The sequence below is a fragment of the Hyperolius riggenbachi genome, chromosome 2 (genome assembly GCF_040937935.1).
Source record: "Hyperolius riggenbachi isolate aHypRig1 chromosome 2, aHypRig1.pri, whole genome shotgun sequence".
Lineage (NCBI taxonomy): Eukaryota > Metazoa > Chordata > Amphibia > Anura > Hyperoliidae > Hyperolius > Hyperolius riggenbachi.
The window spans coordinates 89,870,053-89,895,560 of record NC_090647.1 but is presented as its reverse complement, the minus strand read 5'-3'; the positions used below and the strand labels follow the sequence as shown (position 1 = coordinate 89,895,560).

At 43.8% G+C, this 25,508-nt stretch overlaps 1 protein-coding gene across 2 annotated transcripts in view; it reads right to left on the bottom strand.

Moving 5' to 3' along the window:
- B3GLCT (beta 3-glucosyltransferase) overlaps nucleotides 1–25,508 on the bottom strand; it is a 632,866-nt gene that overhangs the window by 57,853 nt on the left and 549,505 nt on the right. For both annotated transcript variants that reach the window (XM_068267036.1, XM_068267037.1), the window contains 2 exons: nucleotides 17,377–17,508; nucleotides 611–680 (listed from right to left, as the gene is read on the bottom strand). In XM_068267036.1, coding sequence (XP_068123137.1) covers nucleotides 611–680; nucleotides 17,377–17,508 — 202 coding nt within the window. The remainder of the gene's footprint in view (nucleotides 1–610; nucleotides 681–17,376; nucleotides 17,509–25,508) is intronic.

Here is a 25,508-nt window from a genome sequence, read left to right as displayed (position 1 = left end):
GCCCAGTCGGGAGCCCATTTCATTGGCTCCTGACCCTGTCTATCAACGTAAGCAACTCCCCTTGGCTTACATTGATAGGCAGGCACTTTCATTGGCTCCTGACCGGCTCACAGGAACTCTGCCGTCATAGAGACAGCAGAGTGGGTGGCTGAGGTTCCCGGCATAGCCGGCGGTTGCGGCGGTGATTTGCTGGTATTCGTCGTTATGCCGCCGTCTCTTGTACCAACGGTCTTTGGTCCTTAAGGGGGCAGAGACCGCTGGTACTTAAGTGGTTAACCTAAACAATACAAGAGACAAGACACAGAACATTTATATCTCTTTTTTCTCCTGAGCTGAAGCCACCAGGGTTCTCTCAGTAGGCAGTGTTAGGGAGTCTCACCCAAGGTCTCCTATGTCAGAGGCAGAGCCTTTAACTAGTACACTATCCAGCCACTGTAGACTTATTCACACAGACACACAAAATGACTCAGAGTACGCTGAACCCAGTGGCATATCTCTGGAAATGTGCGCCTACGGTAAGTACTAAAAGTGCACCCTGAATGAACCAGGAATGCACATTTTGGCAATATACACCGATAGACAATACACTATATTTAAGAATGAGACGTACTTCTGTCTTTGTGAAATTTTTTGCATGTTTTCACAGCCACGAATAGGTCTTCCTTCTTCACAGGTTTTCCCTAAAAGAAGAATCAAAGGAGGACAGAAATCAGATGATAACCAAGCATGCAATATCCTTCATGAGATCTTGCAGTATTTGCACTGAACTTCAACACAACTCCTAAAACATACAAGCGTGCACTGCTATATATGGCTTGCTGCAGAACAAGGCTAAACAAATAAAAATCAATGCTGCTCACAATAACAGCACAATAAATAGATTTATCTTGCCTGAAACGTGACCAATATATTGCTATGCAATGTTACATACATTTTCAAAAGTGCATTATCGAGTAAAGTGTAAATAACGTCAACTGTTCATCAGAGTAACTCAAATTAACCCCTACTATAGTCTAGGGCAACTTTGGAAGGGGGGCGCTAATCAATCTTATGGCATGTTTCAGGCTATTGAAGAAAAACAGAGCTCTTGTGTAGGGTTGCACGTAACAAAAATACGAGTAGCACTTGCTGCGGGAGAGGTGTGGTTAAACTTAACTTGCCGCCGCCTATAGCCGATACGCTCCATGTCACTCTCAAGATTCCTCCTTCGTGGAAGAAACATGGGAGTGGCGTGCGTTGAACACAAGTGGAGCTATAGGCTGCGGCTTGACTAAGTTATCACTCCATAAGCCCTGTTAGTAGATGGCAATCCTAGTCTGGCAGCCAGCCAAGCAGGAAGTGACAATCACTTCCTGTGGCCGATGCAAACCCGTGCACGGAAGCGTATAGCGAAAAAACCCAAGCTTCTGCGCATGCGCGACACGTAAAAAAGCGTTGGGTTTTCATATTGACATGCGTCGCCTTAGACTTACATTACTTCCGGTCTGCCGCACTTCACCGCAAGTCGACGCAGAACGTAGATCTATCCAAGCATTGGGGGTACAGCGAAAACGTCACTTCCATTACATCGTGTCGTACTGCGCCAGTATGAGTCTCCATACACTTCCATCACATCGTGCCGTACAGCGGCAGTATGAAAGTCTCCATACACTTCCATTGTCCTGCGGTAGGGTGCAGTAAATTTACCGCACCAGTGTGAAAGGGCCCTCAAAAAATTGCTTGGGTCTTGTACATTAATTGACAATCTACCCCGCACCACTACATTTTCATAAGAATGGATCAGAAATAGCCACCGAATTATAAAGAAGAAAAAAAGGGTAACCCGATCGGATTTCTTGCTCTAGTTAAGGAAAAAAAAAAGCTTTCAATTTTTCAGGGCAACTGATAGTTTTTATTGGATTGCAGTAAAATTGGATGATTTTATTGTATCGTGTGTAAACCGACTTATTTCATATGCATTGCTGCAAAGCCATGTGGGATCTGTGGCTACGTGCTTGTAAACAGCCACGTTAGCTAGTATTTACTACGGGCAGCCAATCTTTCTTTTCTGACAAGCAAATCTGGAATTAATTTGGCATATTTTTAGGTACCATATCCATCACATGTAAGTTTTTGATCACAGTAAATTACAAAATGGCCTGAATACATTTTTAGTACAATTGAAAAGTTCAATCAGACACAAAAATCAAACTCATGGGCAACATTGCAGAGGAATGACTTTATACATATTTTCCCTATTAAATAGAGACTAAATATTATCAATAATTCAATATAATGTGTTGAATTGCCAAAAAGGTTGGCAGAACTACAGAACATATTGTCAAATTATCATCTGGAACACAATGATTCATGAGAATTATGAAAAGTCTGGGAATTTTCTGAATGAAATCTTTACAAACAAACATCTGAACACAAACACATCTGGAAGTTTTCTAACAAAGAGGGTTTGTTTTGCAGGCTAAGAAAGTGAAAATATTGCATTTTCATAATTGTCATTGGTCCAAATATTTGCAGCTAGAGACAAACGGGACAACACATGAATATTTAACCCATTATCAGCTTCAATAGAGTTATCTCGTTTGAGATAAGTGCACTGCTTTAGACCTCATTTGGCAGAAGTCGTTGGGCTGTAAATTCATTCATAGAATGCTTTGATCTCTCTCTACTGGCAGAACATATAGAAACAAAGTCCTCTGTTATTGTCTCACACTGCCCCCTAGTGACAAGTGACCATACATACACATTAAAGCAGTACTAATTAGAAGCAAGGAAATGTATCAAATAAGAATTAAAAAAATGTGATAGAATAAATTGACCTGGAAAACTTGCAAGCCTCTAAATAAACTGTATCTTGTGAGAAAAAAAAGACACATAGGGACCAGGAGCCCGATCTGGTATGATATCGTCAGATCACCAAGAGGTCTACGTAATAGTGTAGTTGTTATACTCACAAAAAATAGGTTGCTCATCCTGCAACCATTCTTTGGGCACGTGGGGAAATACCATCCTCACTCGGCTTTGCTTCCGTCAGGGGTTTGGATGTGGCTTAGAGACTCAGTCGCTGCTCCGACAGAAAAAGTTCCTTTTGGAGGCCTTACAAAAAGAGAGCACTTCCCAGAGTGGGGGTGGTTCGTAGTTAGGAGAGGGATAGGAGACGCCCGTAGAGTCAAGAGCTGTTTGGTAAATCTCCTTATACTCTAAGTAGTTATAACCAGGGTAGGTAAGAATAACACTCTCCTAACTGTGCATTAGCATTAGTAGCACTAATACTATGGCCCCCAGGACTGCACATTTCACCTCCAGGCACTTGCTATAGACCTGAGGAAGCAGCTTACGCCGTGAAACGCGTTGTCAAGTGCTCATTTGAACAAATAAATCATAAGAAAATGTGTTTAAGATACCACGTCTAAGATACTGTTTCTTTAAGGTAGGAGAATTTTATTCTTACCTACCCTGGTTATAACTACTTAAGAGTAGAAGAAGATTTGCCAAACAGCTCTTGACTCTATGGGCGCCTCCTATCCCTCTCCCTCTAAAACTGGCTGCTTAACGGTTAAAGGACTACTACAGCAAAAAAAAAGCAGTTAAATCTGACAGAACCAAGAGGTTTTGGACTAGTCCATCTCCTCATGGGGGATTCTGAGGGTTCTCTCTCTCTTTTTTTTTTTTAAAGTATTTCCTAACTGGCAATTCTGTCAAAATGTAACCGCTTACTTTTTTCACTGTAATGTTCCTTTAATTTGTCTGAAAATGTATGCCTTGTTTTTCACAGAAAAAAAAACTGCTGGAACACTTCATTTCAATAATTAAGACATGATGAGATGGTATGGTTTGGGGCAGTGGAAAGTTTGCTCCAAAGAAAAATAAAAAATAAATAATTAGTATCAAGAATCATGATTAAAAAGACAAATGAGAGCTGCCTTCAAGCACAAGAAATAAAAATGGAAAGCTTTAGCATTAATTAACAAAAAAAAGGAATAAATGTCGTTTATGCATAAGAACAATCATCAGACAAGATCTTCCATGCCAATTCTTGAGCTACTTACAAAAGTCTGTTTTCTATGGTTGACTGCTAAGATGCGTGACAATGTTAATTTTAACATTATGAAGAACTGGACTATTTAAAATGAATTTTTCATCCAATACATGAGCACTGTGACTATAAACTGTTTTTTTTAAATTTAAAAGCTGCAGACTCCTTGGCTGTCTTACCACTTTCTTTAGATGTTACATTGAAAGGACTTAAAGGGAACCAAAGGGAACTGCCTGCGCAGTTTGCCGCGGACCACGTGGCGATGATCGACAGCGGCGGCTCGCGCAGGCGCAGTAAGGCCGACCCCGCGGTCTGACTCTGCACCGTGCAGCGAGACCGGGACAGCGGCGGGGAGCAGAGCGGTCGGCGTGGGACAGTCTGCTGCAAGGGGCTGGAGAAAGCCCCAGGTGAGTAAACCTCATTTTACTCATTTTGCCTTTTAACTCCTTTAAAAGACTACCACTCTTAAGAACAGAGGTTCATTCAAGTGTTTTTGATCAGGTATTGAAAACACCTGTGGATGTTAACGAGCAGCAATCTAGCATAATAAGCACCAATTAGGCAGATTTAAAATGACTGATACTCAGCTCCTTCTAGAGGAGCTAAAAAAAGATTTGTCAGATACGGGTAATGAAGTTTCAGCTCAGACAATAAGGCGCACACTGAGTAATGAAGGCCTCCATGCCAGAACTCCAAGGCGCACCCCCTTGCTGTCTCTAAGGAATAAGAGTCGACTGCAGTATGCCAAAAGCCATGTGGACAAACCACAAAAGTTTTGGGATAGTGTTCTGTGGACTGATGAAACAAAATTAAGACTGTATGGGCCCATGGATCAACGCTATGTTTGGAGGAGGAAGAACAAGACCTATGAAGAAAAGAACACCTTGCCTACTGTGAAGCATGGCAGGGGGTCGATCATGCTTTGGAGCTGTTTTGCTTCTGCAGGTACAGGGAAGCTTCAGCGTGTGCAAGGTACCATGAATTCTCTTCAGTACCAGGAGATATTGGATGAAAATGTGATGCAGTCCATCACAAACCTGAGGCTTGGGAGACGTTGGACCTTTCAACAGGACAATGATACCAAGCATACCTCCAAGTCCACTAGAGCCTAGGTTCTCAACGTGTGGTACGCGTACCCCAGGGGGTACTTATGATGGTTCCAGGGGGTACTCGGGCTTGAAAAACTTAACCAACAATAACAAATTTAGAGGTTTAGAAGATGATAAAACGTATTTAAACAATGCCAAATTAGTATTTTAGCTAATTAAAAGCAATAGTAATGCTTGGAAATTGTTTAGAACCAATTATCATGTACTACGAATAAATATATATTTTTCAAGGGGTACTTGTGATAATGTTTACTATGCTAGGGGGTACTTGGTGAGGACAGGGCTTTAAAAGGGGTACTAAACAATAAAATGTTGAGAAACCCTGCACTAGAGCATGGTTGCTGATTAAAGGCTGGAACATTTTGGAGTGGTGATCGCAGTCACCAGACTTGAATCTGATTGAGAACCTCTTGTGGGACTTAAAGAAAGCAGTTGCAGCGCGCAAGCCTAAGAATGTGACTGAACTGGAGGCTTTTGCCCAGGAAGAATGGGCTAAGATACCCGTAGATCGCTGCAAGACACTTGTGTCAAGCTATGCTTCACATTTAAAAGCTGTTATAACTGGAAAAGGATGTTGTACTAAGTACTACTACTAACAATGAATGTCACTTAGAGGTTGAATAAAATTGATAATAATGTGAGCACAGAAAATACATTTGTGGTTAATCCATTATAAATGTTATGCTATATTTGTCTGACTTACAAGTGCCTCTTTGATTTACCGTATTTTTCGGAATATAAGACGCACTTTTTCTTCCCCAAAACGGGGGGGGGGGGGGGGGGGGGGGGGGGAGGGGGGGGGAAGTGGGTGCGTCATATTCCAAAGGTACGGTATTTTCACCCCATAACATACTTACCGGATCCTGCCGCCATGATCCTCGCCTCCTTCGTCTGTCCGCCGTCATCCAATGTTGCAGCAGACGTCATCAGAGGGTCCAGCAATCCCATCCAGTATCCCCGCTCTTTAAGTGTCCAAGTCGCCGGCTCCTCTTCACTGCAGAGGCTGCATACAAGCATGATTGCAGCGAAGAGGAGCCGGCAACCTGGACACTTAAAGAGCGGGGATACTGGATGGGATTGCTGGACCCTCTGATGACACCTAATGGGACCCTCAGATGAAGGCTGCTGCAACTCTCGGGTGATGGCAGGCAGATGGAGGAGGGGAGGATCGCGGCAACAGGATCAGGTGAGATGCAGCAGGGGTGTAGTGTAGTGTAGTTTGGGTTGGCTGGAGGGGTTACTTAGTGAAGTGTAGTGTAGTTTGGGTTGACTGGAGGGGTTACATAGTGAAGTGTAGTGTAGTTTGGGTTGGCTGGAGGGGTTACTTAGTGAAGTGTAGTGTAGTTTGGGTTGGCTGGAGGGGTTACTTAGTGAAGTGTAGTGTAGTTTGGGTTGGCTGCAGGTGTTAGTGAGGGAAGTGTAGTATACTGTAGTGTAGTTGTAGTAGGGGTTAGTGAAGTAATGTGTAGTTGGTGGGGGCAGCAGGGGTAAGGGAAGTGTAGTGTAGCAGGTGTTAGTATAGATGGGCAGTGTAGCTTAGATAAAGACAGTTTTGGGGGAGTTAAGAGGTCCATAAGAAGCCCCTGCACCATAGACGCACCTAGGTTTAGTTTATTTATTTTTTCCTGATTTTTGCCCTCTAAATCTAGGTGCGTCGTATATGCTGGAGCGTCTTATATTCCGAAAAATACGGTAATTGTAAACAAGATGACTGAAATGATCAAAATCAATGTCAAACTGGCCAAAACACTCAATTTCAGTGGGGGTTGAATAATTTTATAATAATAATAATAATAATAATAAACACAACTGTTTAATGATTCCTGAGCAAAGCCAGACTGAATGCTCAGTCGGGAATTTTATCACTACTACTTCTGGGATACTGAGTCATTAAAGGTGGCCACTAACAATACAAGTTGCTGAATGATAGTTTATGAATGATCGGAATTGATCGTAGAAAAAGTAACAGCTATAATAGGCTGTCAGTAAGTACAGAGAGCAAGCATAGTGGCCCGTCACTGCATGGGGCACATCAGTGCTGTTGCCACACAAGTAAATGGGGCATGGAGCAACCTGTAGGACAACGTGAGGAGAAGATCCACACTTGTGATATGATGCAGCAGGTTCTCCTAATTCTAAATTATTAAGGGGAAATATTTATAAAAATATATAAAATAGACTAATTACATGCAAAGCGAGATAGTTCAAGCCTTTATTCATTATAATTTTGATGACTATGGCCTACAGCTTATGTAAACCCTAAAATCAAAATCTCAGAAAATGTTAATATTACATGAGATCATTTAACCACTTGAGGCCATTTTTCTGTAAATTGGCCACTGAGGCTTTAAGGCCTCGCTGCAGGGCCGCACAACTCAGCGCACAAGTGATTCCCCACTTTCCTCCCCACCAACACAGCTTTCTGTGTGTGGGGTCAGGATCGTTCCCCCCAGTGTTTATTTATTTTTTTTATACATATTTATGTTATTTATTTTTCAATACAGTTTCCTATTTTTTTTTTCATTTATTTTCTATTCCCCCTCCCTCCCCCACCAGCCAATCAGTGCAATCAGCTGTCATAGGCTTCAGCCTATGACAGCCGATCGCTCTCCTGTCTCCCAGGGGGACAGCCGTGTCACACTGCCTTCAGCTCTTCTGTATTGTTTGGTCTCATGTCTTATCTTTTTCTTGGCAATGCCCCATGGTTTCTTTATGGGGTTCAGGTCAGGCAAGTTTGCTGATTAGTCAAGCACAATCCCATAGTCCTTGAACCAGGTTTTGGTACTTTTGGCTGTACGGGAAGGTTCCAAGTCCTGCTGGAAAAGCATCAAGTCAGAATCTCCACAAGGCTGGTCTGTGGAAGGAAGCATGAATAGTGCTCCAAAATCTTCAGGTAGATGGTTGTGTTGACTTGAAGCACAGTGGACCAACACCAGCAGATGACATGGCTCCCCAAATCAACACAAAACGTGGAAACTTCACACTGGACTTCAAGCATCTTGGTTTGTATGCCTCTCCATTCTTCCTCCAGGCTCTGGGTCCTTGGTTTCCAAATGAGGTGCACAATTTGCTCTTATCAGAAAAGAGGACATTTGGACCACTGAGTAACACACCAGTTCGGTTTAGTTTTAGCCTAGGTAAGATGCTTCTGATGTTGTTTGTTGTTCCTGAGTGGATTCACAAGAGGGATAGGACATTTGAAGCCCATGTCCAGAACAGGGATGCTCAAATTCGGCTTCGGGAGATATCCGGATTTTTGCTATCCGGATATCTCCCAGTAATGCTGTGCGGGCTGGGCGGGGGGGTCAAGCTTACCTCTCTGACGTCTTCTTCGCTCGTCCCTCGGCGCCTCCCATGATGCGCTCCAAGCGCGTCACGTGATTACAAACACTTCCTCCTTCAACCCGGAAGGAGGAAGTGTTTGTAATCAGGTGACGGCCGCTTGGAGCGCATCATGGGAGGCGCCGAGGGACGAGCGAAGAAGACGTCAGAGAGGTAAGCTTGACCCCCCCGCCCAGCCCACACAGCATTACTGGGAGATATCCGGATAGCAAAAATCCGGATATCTCCCGAAGCCGAATTTGAGCATCCCTAGTCCAGAACCCATCTGTGTGTGGTGGCACTTGATGCACTGACTCCAGCCTCAGTTCACTCCTTGTGAAAGTCTGCACAACAATTTTAATTGGCCTTTTCCTGACAATCCTCACCAGGCTGTGGTCATCCCTGCTGCTTGTGCACCTTTTTCTTCCATACTTTTCCATTCCACATATATTTCTATTATGTGCTTTGATGCAGCACTTTGGGAACATCCAACTTCTTTTGCAATTACCTTTTGAGGCTTTCACACCTTTTTGCACAACTTTCCATAATTGTGATTCCTACTTAACCAGACTGAAAGACCATTTAAAGCCTCAGGAAACCTTTGCAGCAGTTTTGAATGAATTAGCTGATTAGAGTCTGACACTTTGAGCCTAGAATATTAAAAAGTTTCACAATATTCTAATTTTCAGAGATTTTGATTTTGGGGGTTTTATAAGCTTTAAGCCATAATCATCAAAATAAAAACAAAGGATTGAAATATCTCTCTATTCATGTAATGATATTTATTCATATATTAGTACAAAAAGCAGAAAAAACTGCTTTAAAATAATAATAAATATATTTTAATATAAAGTAATAAAGTAAAAGTAATAAGTGCTCCAGCCCGATATATTGGTATATATTTATATATTAAACACCCTATATGCACACTATAAAGTAAAGTCAATGGCTTATTCAGCCTCCTGTGTCCCCAAAGGGAGAAAGGACCATTGAACCATATATGCGTTATTGATCCAAGAAGATTCAGGTCAAGGTATGTTGAAAAGCATCTATTAGATGCAGAGCCTTAGAAACACTCACATAAGTGAGGTCTTCCATTTTGTGAGGCAAACACGCCAGTGTATGCAGAAAGCAGCTCACAGCATGTCTTAGTGAATTGAAGCCATTATCACATTTTAAAAGTAGAGATATATCGAACAGCTCACTAGCGGATAGCTTGCCCTGTACTACTTCTGGGTTGCAATGTCCCAGAGTAGTACGCATGCCCTGGCCTGGATGCGTTCGTTAGTATGCATGCCCTGGCCCGGTGGTGCGCGTCCTTAATTGGGCACCTGTGGCCGGATTGCTTCGTGGTAATCAGGGACACACACCGCCAGGCCAGAGCATGCGTACTACTCCGGGACATTGAGGCCAGACTGCCCTTAGAGATTTGCTGGTGAGCTGTTCATCAACATCTCTATTTAGGAGCTGTGTAGAAAAAAAAAATCACATTTTAGGTTAGAATTACACACAGAACTTGATTCACAAAGCGGTGCTAAGTGCTATCACGCTTGTGAAAAGCCCTTCAGCACGCCTAAAGTGCCTATGCGCGTGCTAAGAGATTTGCGCTGCACGGTGCGCCGAAAACATCACACGGCGTGTAAAAATCGTCACGCAGTGCGGCGGTAACGTCGCACCATTCTCGCAAATGATGTGACGTTTCACGTGCAAAGGCCAATTAGTGCGTGAATGGTGCGGCATTATCGGCGCATTGCTTGACGATTTCGGCGCACCGCACAATCTGTAATTGCTGTGAGCGTGCTAACCTAGTTAGCACCCTAGTTTGCATGCCCAAAGTCTTTAGGTGTGCTAATGAATCAGGCCCATAGACTTTAGAAAATTAATAAGTTGATAAACATCCAGTCACACCGTATAGGCATCTGAGTCCACTTGAAAAGGATATTTCAGCTATGAAGAGCTAAAACCTCTTTTGAGGCTGTTTTCGCTTTTTCATGTGAAGATCTGCATCTGCAAACCCCATCAAAAGATGACCCATTTTAAACATCTGTTAATGAACGATGAAGTTTCTCTTAAAGATTGACATGTTTCTTTCTAATGAGTTTGTCTTTGATGCTGTTCCTCTTTAATTGGGCTTTTTCTCAGCCTCACATTACTGCTATAGATGGGACGGAGGCCGTATCACACCCAGCTTGAAGGCAAAAAAAAAGAAAAAAAGAGGGGGGGGGGGGGGGAGGAGGGACACACAGCTTTACCTACGCACTTGTCAGGAAGATACTTTGTCACACTTTCATTCTAGAACATAGGAAGGTGCCCTTTTGAAACACCTTAATTTATTTTGCGTTCAATATACCAAGGAGAACCTTATTGCTAGAGTCACAGGTATTGAAGTAGTCTGTAGTTAACTCGCTGTGGTCTTACCAAAACTCAAATATCACACCAGGATGTAGCAGGATTTTGTTTGCCTGAGATAACAGCATTCTGTCCCCCCCCCCATCCCATCCCTTTGTCACCCATGTGAAGTAATCAGGAAGGAGCTACAAGTTAGCACCAGCTAGTCTTTTATATAAACTTTTGTTTTACATTTTTTAATTGGTCTTGTTGTAAACATACAGCCTTAGTTTAACCAGTTCTGGACCGCTGCTAGCTAAAACTACACTTGTGGCTGCCTATATCTGATGTGGCGTAGTTTAATGCTGTTGGCTCCTGTGCACGGGATGCGATCTAAACACAGCTGAGCTCCATACTTTGGTCAGTAGCCATTTTCATTGGCTCCTGACCCCCTAAACACTGTGAGCCAACCACAGCGATCAGGAAGTAGGGAATTGAAAAAAGGCTCTAGTCCAGCGGTGCCCACACTTTTTCAGCTTGTGAGCTACTTAAAAAAATTAGCAAGTCATAATGATCTACCCAGGAGCACACGTATATACAGAATGGAAAATGTAGTGGGGTCGGGATCTACCACAAGTCCTTTGCGATCTACCAGTAGATCGTGATCTACCTAATGGGCATCCCTGCCCTAGTCCTTAAATAAAGGGCCCAGAGCCTGCGTTCCCAAAATAGTTAAAGGAAGGATAGTAAACAGAGGCGCCAGTTACAATAAAATACACTAAAATCAGGATTAAAAAGGAAGTAGTGGTGAACTTACCTTTGGGTATATGACACAGGTAGTAACATTTCTGAACAGAGTTCTGTGTGTACCCAATGCAATGAACTTTAGACCGTACAAAGGATTTTTTTAATCCTGTATGTGCATAATTGGGTGAATTGTCACCAGCATATTATACAATGCAAGAGCCCTTGTTTTTGTCTTTCTAGTCAAATTTCTAAAAGCCTACGCCTGCTGTGCCACAGAGACTCATCTTTACCTGAAGAAGGACATTCCTGTGAAATGCATTAGTGTTTTATGTCATAATTAAAGCGGTTATAGAAATTTGACTACCTGTGTAATATAACCGGAGAGAAATCTGCCACTACCTCCTTTTTAACTGGCTTTTATTGTATTTTATTCTAAGTGGCATCTCTGTTTACCGATGTTCCTTTGAATTGCATTGTCCATCCTTGGTGGACGGATGCTACCCCTTTTTCCTCATTCTACAGAGAGACAAATTTTAATTCAAGTTGGGTCAGAAATATTCTCCCCACTTGCTTACAAATGTGGGTTACCTCAAAGGCAACCATTGTATGAGTATTACTCCTCCTCCAACTATACTACCATATTACCACCAAATTATTATACTATTATATTTTACTCAGATTTTCCTGAATAGTTGATGCAAGTGGCAGTCAGGGCTGTGGAGTCGGAGTTAGAGTAATTTTGGGCAGCCGTAGTTGGTGTCGTTGATTTCATAAACTGAGGAGTCTGAGTCGGATAATTTTTTTTACAAAATCCACAGCCCTGTTAAGTATTAGAGTAAGGAGTTGGAGTCGGGGCCATTTTGGGTACCCGGAGTTGGAGTCGGAGTCGTGGTTTCATAAACTGAGGAGTCGGAGTTGGAAGATTTTTGTACCGACTCCACAGCCCTGGTGGCAGTCAGTCACACTGTTTCCTCTTTATTCTCGCTTTTCCTCTGCTGCACCTCTCTATCAAGCTATTCACTGGCTACCAATGAACCAGATGATCCAGTTCAAACTCTTAACCTAAACCTCCAAAAAGGTCTCCACAATCTCTCTCCCCTGTACACTTCCTTAAAGGATACCTGAAGTGGCGTGTGACATAATGAGATAGACGTGTACTGTATGTACAGTGCCAAGCACACTAAAACTATGCGGTGTTCCTTTTTTTCTTTCTCTGCCTGAAAGAGTTAAATATCAGGTATGTAAGTGGCTGACTCAGTCCTGACTCAGACAGGAAGTGACTACAGTGTGACCCTCACTAATGAGAAATTCCAACTATAAAACACTTTCCTAGCAGAAAACTGCTTCTGAGAGCAGGAAAGAGATAAAAAGGTTCAATAGTTTAATTGCTCTGGCATAATTCAATGAATGTGTCATTAAGCAAAAACAATAAAACAGTTAAAAAGTAGATTTAGACATAAAACTGTTGAATATCTTAAGTCATTTTTAGTAGATGGAAGACAGATACAATAGTTGATTTAATTAGTTTATTTTCACTTGGGGTGTCCTTTAACTAGTTTCCAGATACCAAGCCAAGTGCAATTTCAGATCTGCACATGGCCTTCTTTTGTCCTCCTCTAGAATGACCTCCTCGCATTCACCTATACAAGGCTTCACCTTCTCTGGAATGCCCTTCCACAGAACATCCGTCACTCTCCAACCTTTGTTACCTTTAAACGCTTTCCGACAAGCATATGCTCTACCTTAGGCCACTTCCCCTTTGTCCAAAAGGCAAGTTGTACTCCTACTAGATATCCTAAAACACACTGTCTTCTGATTATAAAGCCTACAACATAATATTTTATACCAGTAAATTAAAAGCTACACGTCATTATGAATGCAGTTTACTCAAATTCTTAAACTTTGGTTTAATCCCCCACTGGCTCGGGGCACAATAATCAGGAAGAATATTTATCTTTTCACTAAACAATCATGAATAAACAATGTTGTGTTATGTATGCCAATCGGGTTTAAGTGAGTGGATAATTACTAATTGGGATGCCACAAATTTAATCTGCAGGTTATTTTAATTTACTTGTAAACACAGATGGTTGATTAGATAAGACAAGAGGCAACGCAAATGTCATTGAACCACAAAAACAATAATTGATGTTAGAATGTTGAACTTAAAGACTGAATCATCCAGCAAAACTTAAAGAGACACTGAAGCGGAAAAAAATATATTATATAGTGAATTGGTTGTGTACTATGAATAATTACTAGAAGGTTAGCAGCAAAGAAAATATTCTCATACTTTTATTTTCAGGTATATAGTGTTTTTTCTAACATTGCATCATTCTATAATATGTGCACATTACACAACACTCAGCATTCAAAATGAGTCTTTCAGAGCAGTCTGAAGTAATGACCTCTCCTCTAGCAGAGGCAGGGGCGTCTCTAGCCATTTTTTCACTCCAGGCGAGAAAACCTGTGGCGCCCCCCCCCCCCCCCCCTGTGAGGTGCCACTTGATGAAAATAATCGTTTTACCGTAAAATAATTGTAACGCAGCAATGATTCACTTAAAATCGTAATGCGGCAATCTTTCACTAGAAAATAACCATAATGCAGCAATGATTCACCATAAAATTAAATGCAGCAATGATTCACCATAAAATAATCGTAATGTAACCAGCGTTCACCAGGCAATAGTCGTATGTGGCCAGCGTTCACCAGGAAATAATATTATGTGGCCTGCGTTCACCAGGAAATAATCGTATGTGGCCAGCGTTCACCAGGAAATAATCGTATGTGGCCAGCGTTCACCAGAAAATAATCGTATGTGGCCAGCGTTCACCAGAAAATAATCGTATGTGGCCAGCGTTAACCAGGAAATAATCGTATGTGGCCAGCGTTCACCAGGAAATAATCGTATGTGGCCAGCGTTCACCAGGAAATAATCGTATGTGGCCAGTGTTCACCAGGAAACAATCGTATGTGGCCAGCGTCCACCAGGAAACAATCGTATGTGGCCAGCGTTCACCAGGAAACAATTGTATGTGGCCAGCGTTCACCAGGAAATAATTGTATGTGGCCTGCGCCAAGTGTTATGGGCGGGCTGAGGGGGGGGGGGTTGGTACTCAGGGCCAGCCAGGGCGGCATATAAAAAATTATCAAGAGCAGAGGGCACTCACTGTGAGGTGTCGCCTCGGCAGATAGTGTGTGTGCAGTGTAGCCAGTCGGCGGTGGCACTGGTCCCTGGTGCGTCACATGGTGCCTTCAAGCACTTGTGACAGGCGGGGGGCGGCGCCACACGTATAAACAAACTAGCGTGTGGTAGTTTGCGCTGCACAGAGAGGGAGAGGGGGTGAACTATTAGGCGGCGGCACAGCACGTATAAACTAACTAACATGCGGCTGCTCGCTCTGAAGGGAGAGGGAGGGGGCGGACCAGTAGGCGGCACCGGGCACAGGCTGAGCTGCCTGTCACAGCCGGCCCGGCGCTGAACTGATAATATGGGGGAAAAAAACCACACGCACACAGCGCAGCGAAAGAGCGCCCACGCCCACCCACGGCGCTCCAGGCCAAAATTTATAGTTGCCTGGTGACAGAGACGCCTCTGACTGCATCTGTCCCCTGGCTGTCTCGCTCCAGTGTCTGTGTGCAGCCAGTGACACAGGTGGGGGGTCAGACTGTCGGGGGCATAAGCTGGCTGGCCGCTGGCTCCTGGTTTGACTGGCGTGGGGCGGAGTTAAAAGCTGGGCCACACGAGGTAAACACTTTACCTGTGTGGCTACTGAGAAGAAGGGGCATGACTTTAAAGAAGGAGCCTGGCAGAGAAAAGCAGTATTGATTGCTCTATTGGCTGGGGAGAAGTGGAGGTGGAGGCACTGCTGAGCACATGGTAGCGTGCCGAGCACCAGGGACTGAGTCGGGAGGTAATATAATATAAAAAAAAAAAACATGGTCACAGTAGCAGCGGCGGGGGAATGCGCCTCACCACCTCATGGCGCCTCACCACCTCATGGCGCCCCAGGCAACCGCCTATACTTGCCTGGTGGGTGAGACGCCCCTGAGCAGAGGAAAAGTAAATAGTCCAGGAACAGTTGAGATAATAAAAGTCAGATAACAGCCCTCTCCATGACTTATGCTGGGAATACACGTTTCGTTTTTGCCTTCGTTTAAACCTTCGTTTCCATTGTGCCTTTTGTCCTTTTCGATCCCGAAATAATCGATCGTACGGTTAATATCACCACCCACGGTTTCGTTTTTTTTTCCGATTCTGATGGTTTCGTTTTTCCAATGATCGAAGACTGCAAAGAAACGAAACGTAGTACAGGGACGGACGGCATAAACGAATATATAATCGATCTGAACAGCCATCAAGCCTACCAATGGTTCGATTAGATGGATAAAGAGAGATAATATCAAACATGTTCGATCACTAGTCGTTCGTTTTTGGGGTCTATTAATCAAAACTATAATGAGATTATGACTATTTTCACATACGTTTTCAACACTCGATTCGTTCACCAAACGAATCGAAGGCTAAAACGAAGGCAAAAACGAAACGTGTATTCCCAGCATAACTTAGTGGGAGAGCTTAATGGCTTGTTTGCATAGAGATAACAACTGGAGTTTCAACTCTTCCTGTACTGAAAACAATTACACTGATGTATCTGATCTTAATGTTTTATTTCTTAGCTGTGCTACACATACAAATCATAATATCATCATTTTTTTTTCGCTTCAGTGTCTCTTTAACTCCTGGCTTTGGTCCTAACTGCGGAGTACAGATTGAGATAACACTGCTTTGATTTGGTGCCAGGTGCCACTGATAGTTAAAATATTGGTCATGTAGTATTACAGATATATTACTATAGACTTACCCTATCCTAATTGTCTCGCTTACCCCCTCCCCACTATGCCTACTGTCTAACACTTACCTCTCTTCCTGATACCTGATACTAACTTTCCCTCCTAATACCTTCCAATAAACAACAAATGATCGATATTGACATAGCCGTTCAGTTACACAGACTAGTAGACGATTGGCTACAAATAGCCAGTCGACTACTCAAACTATACCCATGTTATTTGCAGTAATAGCCGATTGGCTATATACTATCGAGCACACTGTGTATCCAAAATCACAGACTGGGCACTCAATATCCCACATTTGCATTGGCGTCTATGAAATACCTGCCGCAACGAGCACCAAAATCACCTGATCCTCAAGTACTTTAAAGTTGCATACCTTGGATTAAACGGGTACGCAAGCCAAACTAGTTTGAATATGTCTTATCTTTGCTACAAAATATTTCTTAAGCACTTAATAATTGAAAGTACTAAAAAGGAGGCAAGAAATACAAGAAGAACTATTTCGGACATCTTGTCTTAAGCATTTTTTTAAGTTGAGAAGAAAATGTATTGATATGGCACAAAAACACCTCCCGTGAAAACGCATAGAAGAAAAATGTATTAAATAGTGGCCAATTTCCTTAAAGCGTACCTCTAACGGTAAAAAACAAAAAATGTTAGATATTTACCTAAGCATAGTTTTTCCCTGGTTCACTTCCTAAGCTCATCCGGCGCTGTAGTCCTCAAAAAAAACAAGTTGTTCAAATAGCTCAGAGAAGCTCTTTTGTGTTTTAACTCATGTGTTTTAACTCTTCCTGTACTGGAAAACAGCATGAGACTTTTTTCTTTGCTTCTAATGTTCTATTTGTTATATGCACTACACATAGAATTCATCATCTCATAAGTACATTTTCACTTCAGATTTGATTTAAGAGCCTAATGCTGTTCATTAAGTAAAAGTAAAGGGACACAAGATCAGCTCACTCAGTCAATTTACTTACACACAGAGGAAGGCTATTGCTAAATGAAGTAGCACATCCTGTAGCGCTGGTGGAGGAAGGACTTTCTGTGCAAAACTCCGGTACGGATGTCAGTTCTTGCCCATCGACCTTGTGCCATATGTATAATGCAATCTATGGAACAGAAAGACAATGAAAAATCAGTACTGGAAAGAGACAACTTTTCCATTACTTAATTAGAATTAAATTTGAAAGTTGTAAGTAAAGGTTTAAATATATGCCTAAACACAAAGAAATACCATTTACTGTATATTCTGGTGTATAAGACTACTTTTTAACCCTTGAAAATCTTCTGAAAAGTCATGGGTCGCCTTATACGCCGGGTGTCATTGATGACGGGTGGTACGCCCTATCCTGTTAGACTCTCAGATCTCGCTGCTGAGGACTGTCTGTAGTGAAGCGGCGCAGGTGCACATGTGTGAGATCTGAGAGGCAGTAAAGGAGGTAAATAGGATACAAGGGTGGGCCAGAAGGGTGAAAGAGGCGTGTTTTATGAGCACAACGTGTTCTATTCTTCCATACTGCTATGATAAACAGGGAGACAAGGAGAGCTGACCAATCCACTTAGGGAGAGGCAGAGTTGACCAATCCAACCAGTCAATTGCCTATGTACTGTTATATACTGTACTGGGTACCACATACAGTACAGCACCAGTATCTGTTCATACATAGCACCGGTATATGATTTTTTTTTAATTTTTATTTGGTGTGCGTTGGAAGAGGGGGGGTAGTCTTATACAGTGAGTATATCCCAAACACTATATTTTAAATGGAAAAGTTGGGGGTCGTCTTATATGCCCAGTCGTCTTATATGCCCAGTCGTCTTATACACCGGAATATACGGTATATTTATTTAGGGAATGCACAGCCATAAAAGGCTTGAGCTTGTGTGTTAGTGTGCGGCATTTCTTGCACTATGGTGTCAATAGAACAGTTACTGACATCCTTGGGTTGTAATAAATGTGTGACTGCAACTCCCGATGATCAGATAACAGATTGCAACGGACATATTACGCTATGAAAAGGTGAAATTAACTGCATCGTATTTTAATTGTTGTGAAATGACCTTTTATATTTTTTGTTAATACAAGTTCCTTATTTTTATTGTTGATCTATAGTGCCAGCATCTTCCGTGGTGCTGTATAACAGAATACAAAGTAAAATAATGCAATCAAAACAATATAACACTTAATCCAGGACAATGGTAGATTACAGCTGATGCAATGAACACAACTACAGATTTTTACAAGTGGTGGAAGATTTATATGCACATTACGCAGCATTGAGAGACAAAGGGGAAAGAGAGCCCTGGCCAATTGACCTTACAATCTAATGGGTTAAGGCAGTGTTCCCAAACCCTGTCCTCAAGGCCCACCAACAGTGCATGGTTTTTGTGGAAATCCACACAAGTTGTTAATCAGCTCTGCTGAGACACTAATTGCCTCACCTGTGCATGTGTGTGGTTTTCTGCAAAACATGTACTGTTGGTGGGCCTTGAGGACAGGGTGGGGAACTCTAGGTTAAGGGATAGGACAATAGGTGAAGAAAAGCTGTGTATGAGATGGTAAAGTGGTGGTCAGTGGCCAAAGTGTCCTAAGTGAGATAGCATGCTTGCCTGAACAGATGGGTTTTTAGGTTGAGGCTAAAGATGGTAAGTGTGGGTGAGTATCATTAAAGATATAAAACTTTTATATACACGTTATGCAACTGTGTTATGTATTGCTCCCTATCTTAAGAACACATTCTATATTGTATGCATTGCTGGTTCTAGCTCTAGTGGGGCCCAGGAGCAAAGTAACTTGGGGCCCTCCTGAGCACCCTGACCGCTTCCATCATTACTTCCATCTCTACGCTGCCATAGGTATATGCCCCCCAGTATAGATAGCCAGACCTGCCCCCAGGGTTAGGTAGTCCCCCACAGTATAGATAGCCAGATGTTCTCCCCAGGATTAGACAGCCCCCCAGTATAGATAGCCAGGTGTGCGCCCCAGGATTAGGTAGCCCCCCCCCCCCCAGTATAGATAGCCAGATGTTCAGTGTTTTAGGCAGCTTCCCCCCATCCCCCTATGCAAAGCAGAAGCGAGCGGAAGCGACAGCAAAACACACCTGTCAGCGTCGCCAGGGACTTCAGCAAGTCTTCTCCCCATCACACAGTTCTGTATTTCCATGCTGACTCCTCTAGTGGTGCAGTAATGAGAGGCGCCACTAGGGGGCAGCAGAGAGGAAACATGGATCTGTGCGATGAGGAGAAGACTTTCAGAAGTTCCCAACAGCTAGACTGACCATACGTCCCGGATTGCCTGGGACAGGTCCCGGATTCGGGGTCCCCTGTCCCAGGCTGGCTTGGGTCCCGGGAAACGTCCCACATTTAGATGCAGGACGTCCCGGCTGCGGGAGTATGTGACGTCAATGTCCCGCCCCCCGACGCCCTGCTGCTACTGCTCCCCTCCCTCCGTCTTCTGCCTGCATTGGCTAAGGATTCCCAGCGCTGTCTGGACCCGCCCCCCGCCCTGATGCTCCTGCTCCCTCCCTCCCTGTCTTCTGCCTCCATTGGCTAAGGATTCTGTCGAGCAGGGCTACGGCAAGATGGCTGCCGAAGCCCTGTACTAGGGACTGTGTCTCAGGGGCTTCGGGCGCCATCTTGCCGTAGCCCTGTCAGCGCGGGAGAGAAGATCAGGAGGAAGGTGGTCCCGTGAGCAGCGCGCCAGAGGCCGGAGACTTCTGCCAGGTGAGTAAATGCTTTCTTTTCCAGGTGAAATGTTTGCCCGCATTGCGTTTATTTTCCGGTGAAATGTTTGCCCACGTTGCGTTTATTTTCCGGTGAAATGTTTGCCCGCGTTGCGTTTATTTTCCGGTGAAATGTTTGCCCGCGTTGCGTTTATTTTCCGGTGAAATGTTTGCCCGCGTTGCGTTTATTTTCCGGTGAAATGTTTGCCCGCGTTGCGTTTATTTTCCGGTGAAATGTTTGACGCGTTGCGTTTATTTTCCGGTGAAATGTTTGCCCGCGTTGCGTTTATTTTCCGGTGAAATGTTTGCCCGCGTTGCGTTTATTTTCTGGTGAAATGTTTGCCCGCATTGCGTTAATTTTCTGGTGAAATGTTTGCCCGCATTGCGTTAATTTTCTGGTGAAATGTTTGCCCGCATTGCGTTTATTTTGTACTGACATGTTGCCCGCATTGCGCTTATTTTGTACTGACATGTTGCCCGCATTGCGCTTATTTTGTACTGACATGTTGCCCGCATTGCGTTTATTTTGTACTGACATGTTTGCCCGCATTGCGCTTATTTTGTACTGACATGTTGCACGCATTGCGTTTATTTTGTACTGACATGTTGCCCGCATTGCGCTTATTTTGTACTGACATGTTGCCCGCATTGCGCTTATTTTGTACTGACATGTTGCCCGCATTGCGTTTATTTTGTACTGACATGTTTGCCCGCATTGCGTTTAGTTTGTACTGACATGTTTGCCCGCATTGCATTTAGTTTGTACTGACATGTTTGCTCGTGTTGCGTTTATTTTGTACTGACATGTTTGCCCGCATTGCGTTTAGTTTGTACTGACATGTTTGCCCGCATTGCGTTTAGTTTGTACTGACATGTTTGCCCGCATTGCGTTTATTTTGTACTGACATGTTTGCCCGCATTGCATTTAGTTTGTACTGACATGTTTGCCCGCATTGCGTTTAGTTTGCACTGACATGTTGCCCGCATTGCGCTTATTTTGTACTGACATGTTGCCCGCATTGCGTTTAGTTTGTACTGACATGTTTGCCCGCGTTGCGTTTATTTTGTACTGACATGTTTGCCCGCATTGCGTTTATTTTGTACTGACATGTTTGCCCTCATTGCGTTTATTTTGTACTGACATGTTTGCCCGCATTGCGTTTATTTTGTACTGACATGTTTGCCCGCATTGCATTTAGTTTGTACTGACATGTTTGCCCGCGTTGCGTTTATTTTGTACTGACATGTTTGCCCGCATTGCATTTAGTTTGTACTGACATGTTTGCCCGCGTTGCGTTTATTTTGTACTGACATGTTTGCCCGCATTGCGTTTAGTTTGTACTGACATGTTTGCCCGCATTGCGTTTATTTTGTGCTGACATGTTGTCCGCATTGCGTTTATTTTGTGCTGACATGTTGCCCATTGCGTTTATTTTCTCGGGTCCGGGGTAACTGTTATTGCATTTATAATTTAATGGTCATAGGTGGCTATGTTTGCTGCTTTGTGGTTACGGTATACTATTAGCATCACACAGTTTCTGCACACCCATGATGCAAAGTCTCGTTTGTCCACATCATGGCGTAAACACTGCTTTCTTATGCCTCGCTGTTACATCATTACGTTAGCTCCGCCTATACAATGTCATGGCCACGCCCATTTTTCGCAGTGGCGCAGCCCCCCCGGTCTTCATCGCTGCGCGCTCCTCAGTCCTCCCCGCTTTTCGCCACGGCGCACTGCGCCCCCCCCCCCCCCCCCCCCCACAACCCCTCCCCGTCCCAGGTTGGACCCACAAAAATCTGGTCACTCTACCAACAGCGCAGTCACATGAGTTTTACTGTTGCTTCTGTTCGCATAACTCTGCATACGGGCAGGCAAGGTGGGTGCACATGGGGGGGGGGGGGGGGCTTCCTCTTTCCCCTACCTGCTGCTGCTTCCCTCAACAGCCACAGTACTAGGTAGTCGGGCTGGATGAATTCAATTTTCAACTATCCGAAGATGGGACAGGCTTGGGGTCAATTTCCCCCCTTGCCTTAATGGTAGCACAGGCCCTGATTGTATGGCAGAACTTTATCCATGGCTTTAAGTGTATGTTCCAAATACTTAAATCCAGCCCCTGTGGTGCCATGAATGCAAATCTTTAGGGGAGAAGAAAGTCACTTTACCAAAATTCAGCCTGCATCCCTCTACACTGAGCAAGAGTAATAACATTAGTTAGTGGGTGAAGGGTCAGTCATGTGACATTGGTCAAGCTCCTCTGCTGGCATGGACTACTGGACAAGGTCTGGCACCTTTGCAGTCCAGGAAATGCTTTAATTTGAAAGCTAAAAATACATTTTTTTGTCATTACAGCAGAAAATGTATTAGGGACATGTTAGATTTACGACAGCATCACATCTGACAAAAACGTCATAAGCTAATTGCTGGCAATGACTAACAATGTCGAATATAAAATCAAATGGTCTCTTTTATGCGATAATCTTTAAATTGTACCTGTAATAAAAAAAACAAAAGTGCCCCAAATGGGGCAAGTAGAGAGAAGCGCCTGGATAATCCAGAGGCTTCCACCATCCTCCTTGCTGTTTTAGCGCTGGGCCTCCTGAAGCCTGTTGACAAGGGCTTGTCCACGGAGCTTGGCCACACTGTGCAGACGGCTCACACCTGTGCACTAGCAAGGCGCTGAACGGGCTCCCCTTTTTCCACCAAGTCTGAGCTGTGGCTTCTTGTTACTGTGCAGGCAGAAAAAGCCGCAAGCTTTGGAGGTCCCACTCTCAGCACTCGAACAACGAGGTGGAAGTAGACGGGGGAATCCTGTGGAGGATTTAGAGGCTTCCCTCTACTGAGGTAAGTAGTGGCTGGATAGTGTAATGGTTAAGGGCTCTGCCTCTGACACAGGAGATTCAAATCTGGGTTCAAAGCTTGGTTCAAATCTCGGCTCTGCCTGTTCAGTAAGCCAGCACCTATTCAGTAGGAGACCTCGGGCAACACTCCCTAACACTGCTACTGCCTATAGAGTGCGTCCTAGTGGCCGCAGCTCTGTCGCTTTGAGTCCGCCAGAGAAAAGCACGATATAAATGTTCTGTATCCGTAAGTATCTGATTTATTATACATATTTATGTATCTAATCTATTTTTTTTATCTCACAGGTTTGCTTTAACATTTCAGATCACTGTAAAGTGAACCTCTGTTGTGTTAAATCAACAGTATAATCCAGTACTGGATGATTAGATAAAATGATGTAACTTTTTTTTTTGTAAAGCATGCCTGTGTCATGCATTTGCCTCTGACCTGGTCACTGCTCCACCTCCTCGAGAAAAGGGCCTTTGCCATGTGCACAAAGGAATGTGGGAGATCATGATGTATGATCCACTCCTCTCTGCTTAGGCACATTACTTAAGGCCCGTACCCTCTATGCGATTTCTCCAACGACAGGCGGTTTTTTTTTCTGAGCAACGAGCAATTGTTTCCACGATCTTGTGATGTGTGTATAGACGCAATTACATTAACGATGTTTAGCGATGGGCAACCCAACGACAGTCACGGCCAATCGGATCTTTAAGATCCCCGATGACACCACACTGCGATCGATTGACTTCCTGTTCACGCCCGTGTTGTGTCCTGTCGCGTGTACCCGCTGGCCAGAAGATGGATCGTGGAACGTTCGTCAACAGGGAGACGTTACTGGATCCATCTTCCTCCGTTGGGTGGTGCGTATTCAGCTTAAAGAAAAAACGTAACCAAGAATTGAACTTCATCCCAATCAGTAGCTGATACCCCCTTTCCCATGAGTAATCTTTTCCTTTTCACAAACGTATCATCAGGTATGGCTGATATTGTGGTGAAACCCCTCCCAAAGTGTGATGTCAGGACCACGGTTCTGACATTACACTGTAAGAGCAATGTTGCATTGTGGGAAATAACACCTGTTTACAACTGTTGCCAACTGCCAAAAAAGCAAGCAGCATCTCCTTCCATTGACATCACCTGCCAGCAGTAAAAATACCACCATGTGATAAATGTCAGAATGTAAATCGGGGAGAGGAAAGAGTTTACAATGGGCAAACACTGACTAAAACATTTATACATATTTACTGCAAAAATGAAGCACTTTTTTATTACATTTTCACTGGAGTATCTCTTTAAAGAGAATTTGAACTGAAAATAAAAAGTAAAAATAACCATACACAGGTCATACTTACCTCCTGTGTAGTCTACTAAATCTCTTTCTCCTCTCCTGTGTCCTGTTTGTCCACTGTGATCAATGGAATTTTCCGTCCTTCGTTTTGAAAATGACCATTACCCCTAACAGCTTCCTGGTCAGCACACTGTTCAACTGTAATATCACCCACTTGAGCCATAGGAAAACATGGACATTACCTTGCACATTCAGTTTTAACTGACAGCAGCTGATATATAACTGACAGCAGCTGATATATAACTGACAGCAGCCGATATATTTCAGTTCTGACAACATATTGTCATAACTGGAAGGGATCCCTGTAAGAAGAAAATGGTGAGCTTCTGAGAGGAAATGATGGTGAGGTTAGTATGTAATATTTATTTGAAGCTAGGAGTACTCTTAAGGCTTTTGAAAGGGAAGCAAGGTGGCAGCACACTGATACCTAATTATTTGGTAGGCAAGTAAGACACGTCACTTATTTTTACTGCTATTAGGTGTATGCACTAGTTAGGCAACATCAGAATATATTGCAAAAAAAAAAAAATACTTGGCCAGAAGTATGCTTTAACCACTTGCCGAACGCCAACTACCTATTGGCATGGGCAAAGTGGCACCCCCAGGACCGCGTAACGCAGAACGGCGACGGTACCTGGGAGACGAGTAGCCGGGGATCGCGCATCCGCCGGCATTAGACTCTGCCCACCCGCGACGTCAACGGTGGGTTGTTAACCCTGCGATCGCTGCATACAAAGTGTATAATTCACTTTGTAATGTATACAAAGTGTATTATACAGGCTGCCTTCTGCCCTGGTGGCCCCAGTGATCGGGGGACCACCAGGGCAGGAGGCAGCCCCCCTAGTAAACACACACACACACACACACACACACACCACACACACACTGATCCTCCCCCCCTGCCCTGTGATCGCCCACAGCACCCCCCCCCCCCCCCCCGATCACCCCCTCAGACCACTGTTTGCACCCAATCACCCCTTAATCACCCATCAATCACCCCCTGTCACTATCTGTCAACACTATATTTTAGATTAGATCCTAAACTGCCCCCTCGGGGCTCCTGATCACCCCCCCCCCACACACCCTCAGATCCTCTCCAGACCCCCCCTGTGTACTATATACATCTATTCTCCCCTGTAATCACCCACTGATCAATCACCCCGTCACCCCTTATCACTGCCACCCATCACATCA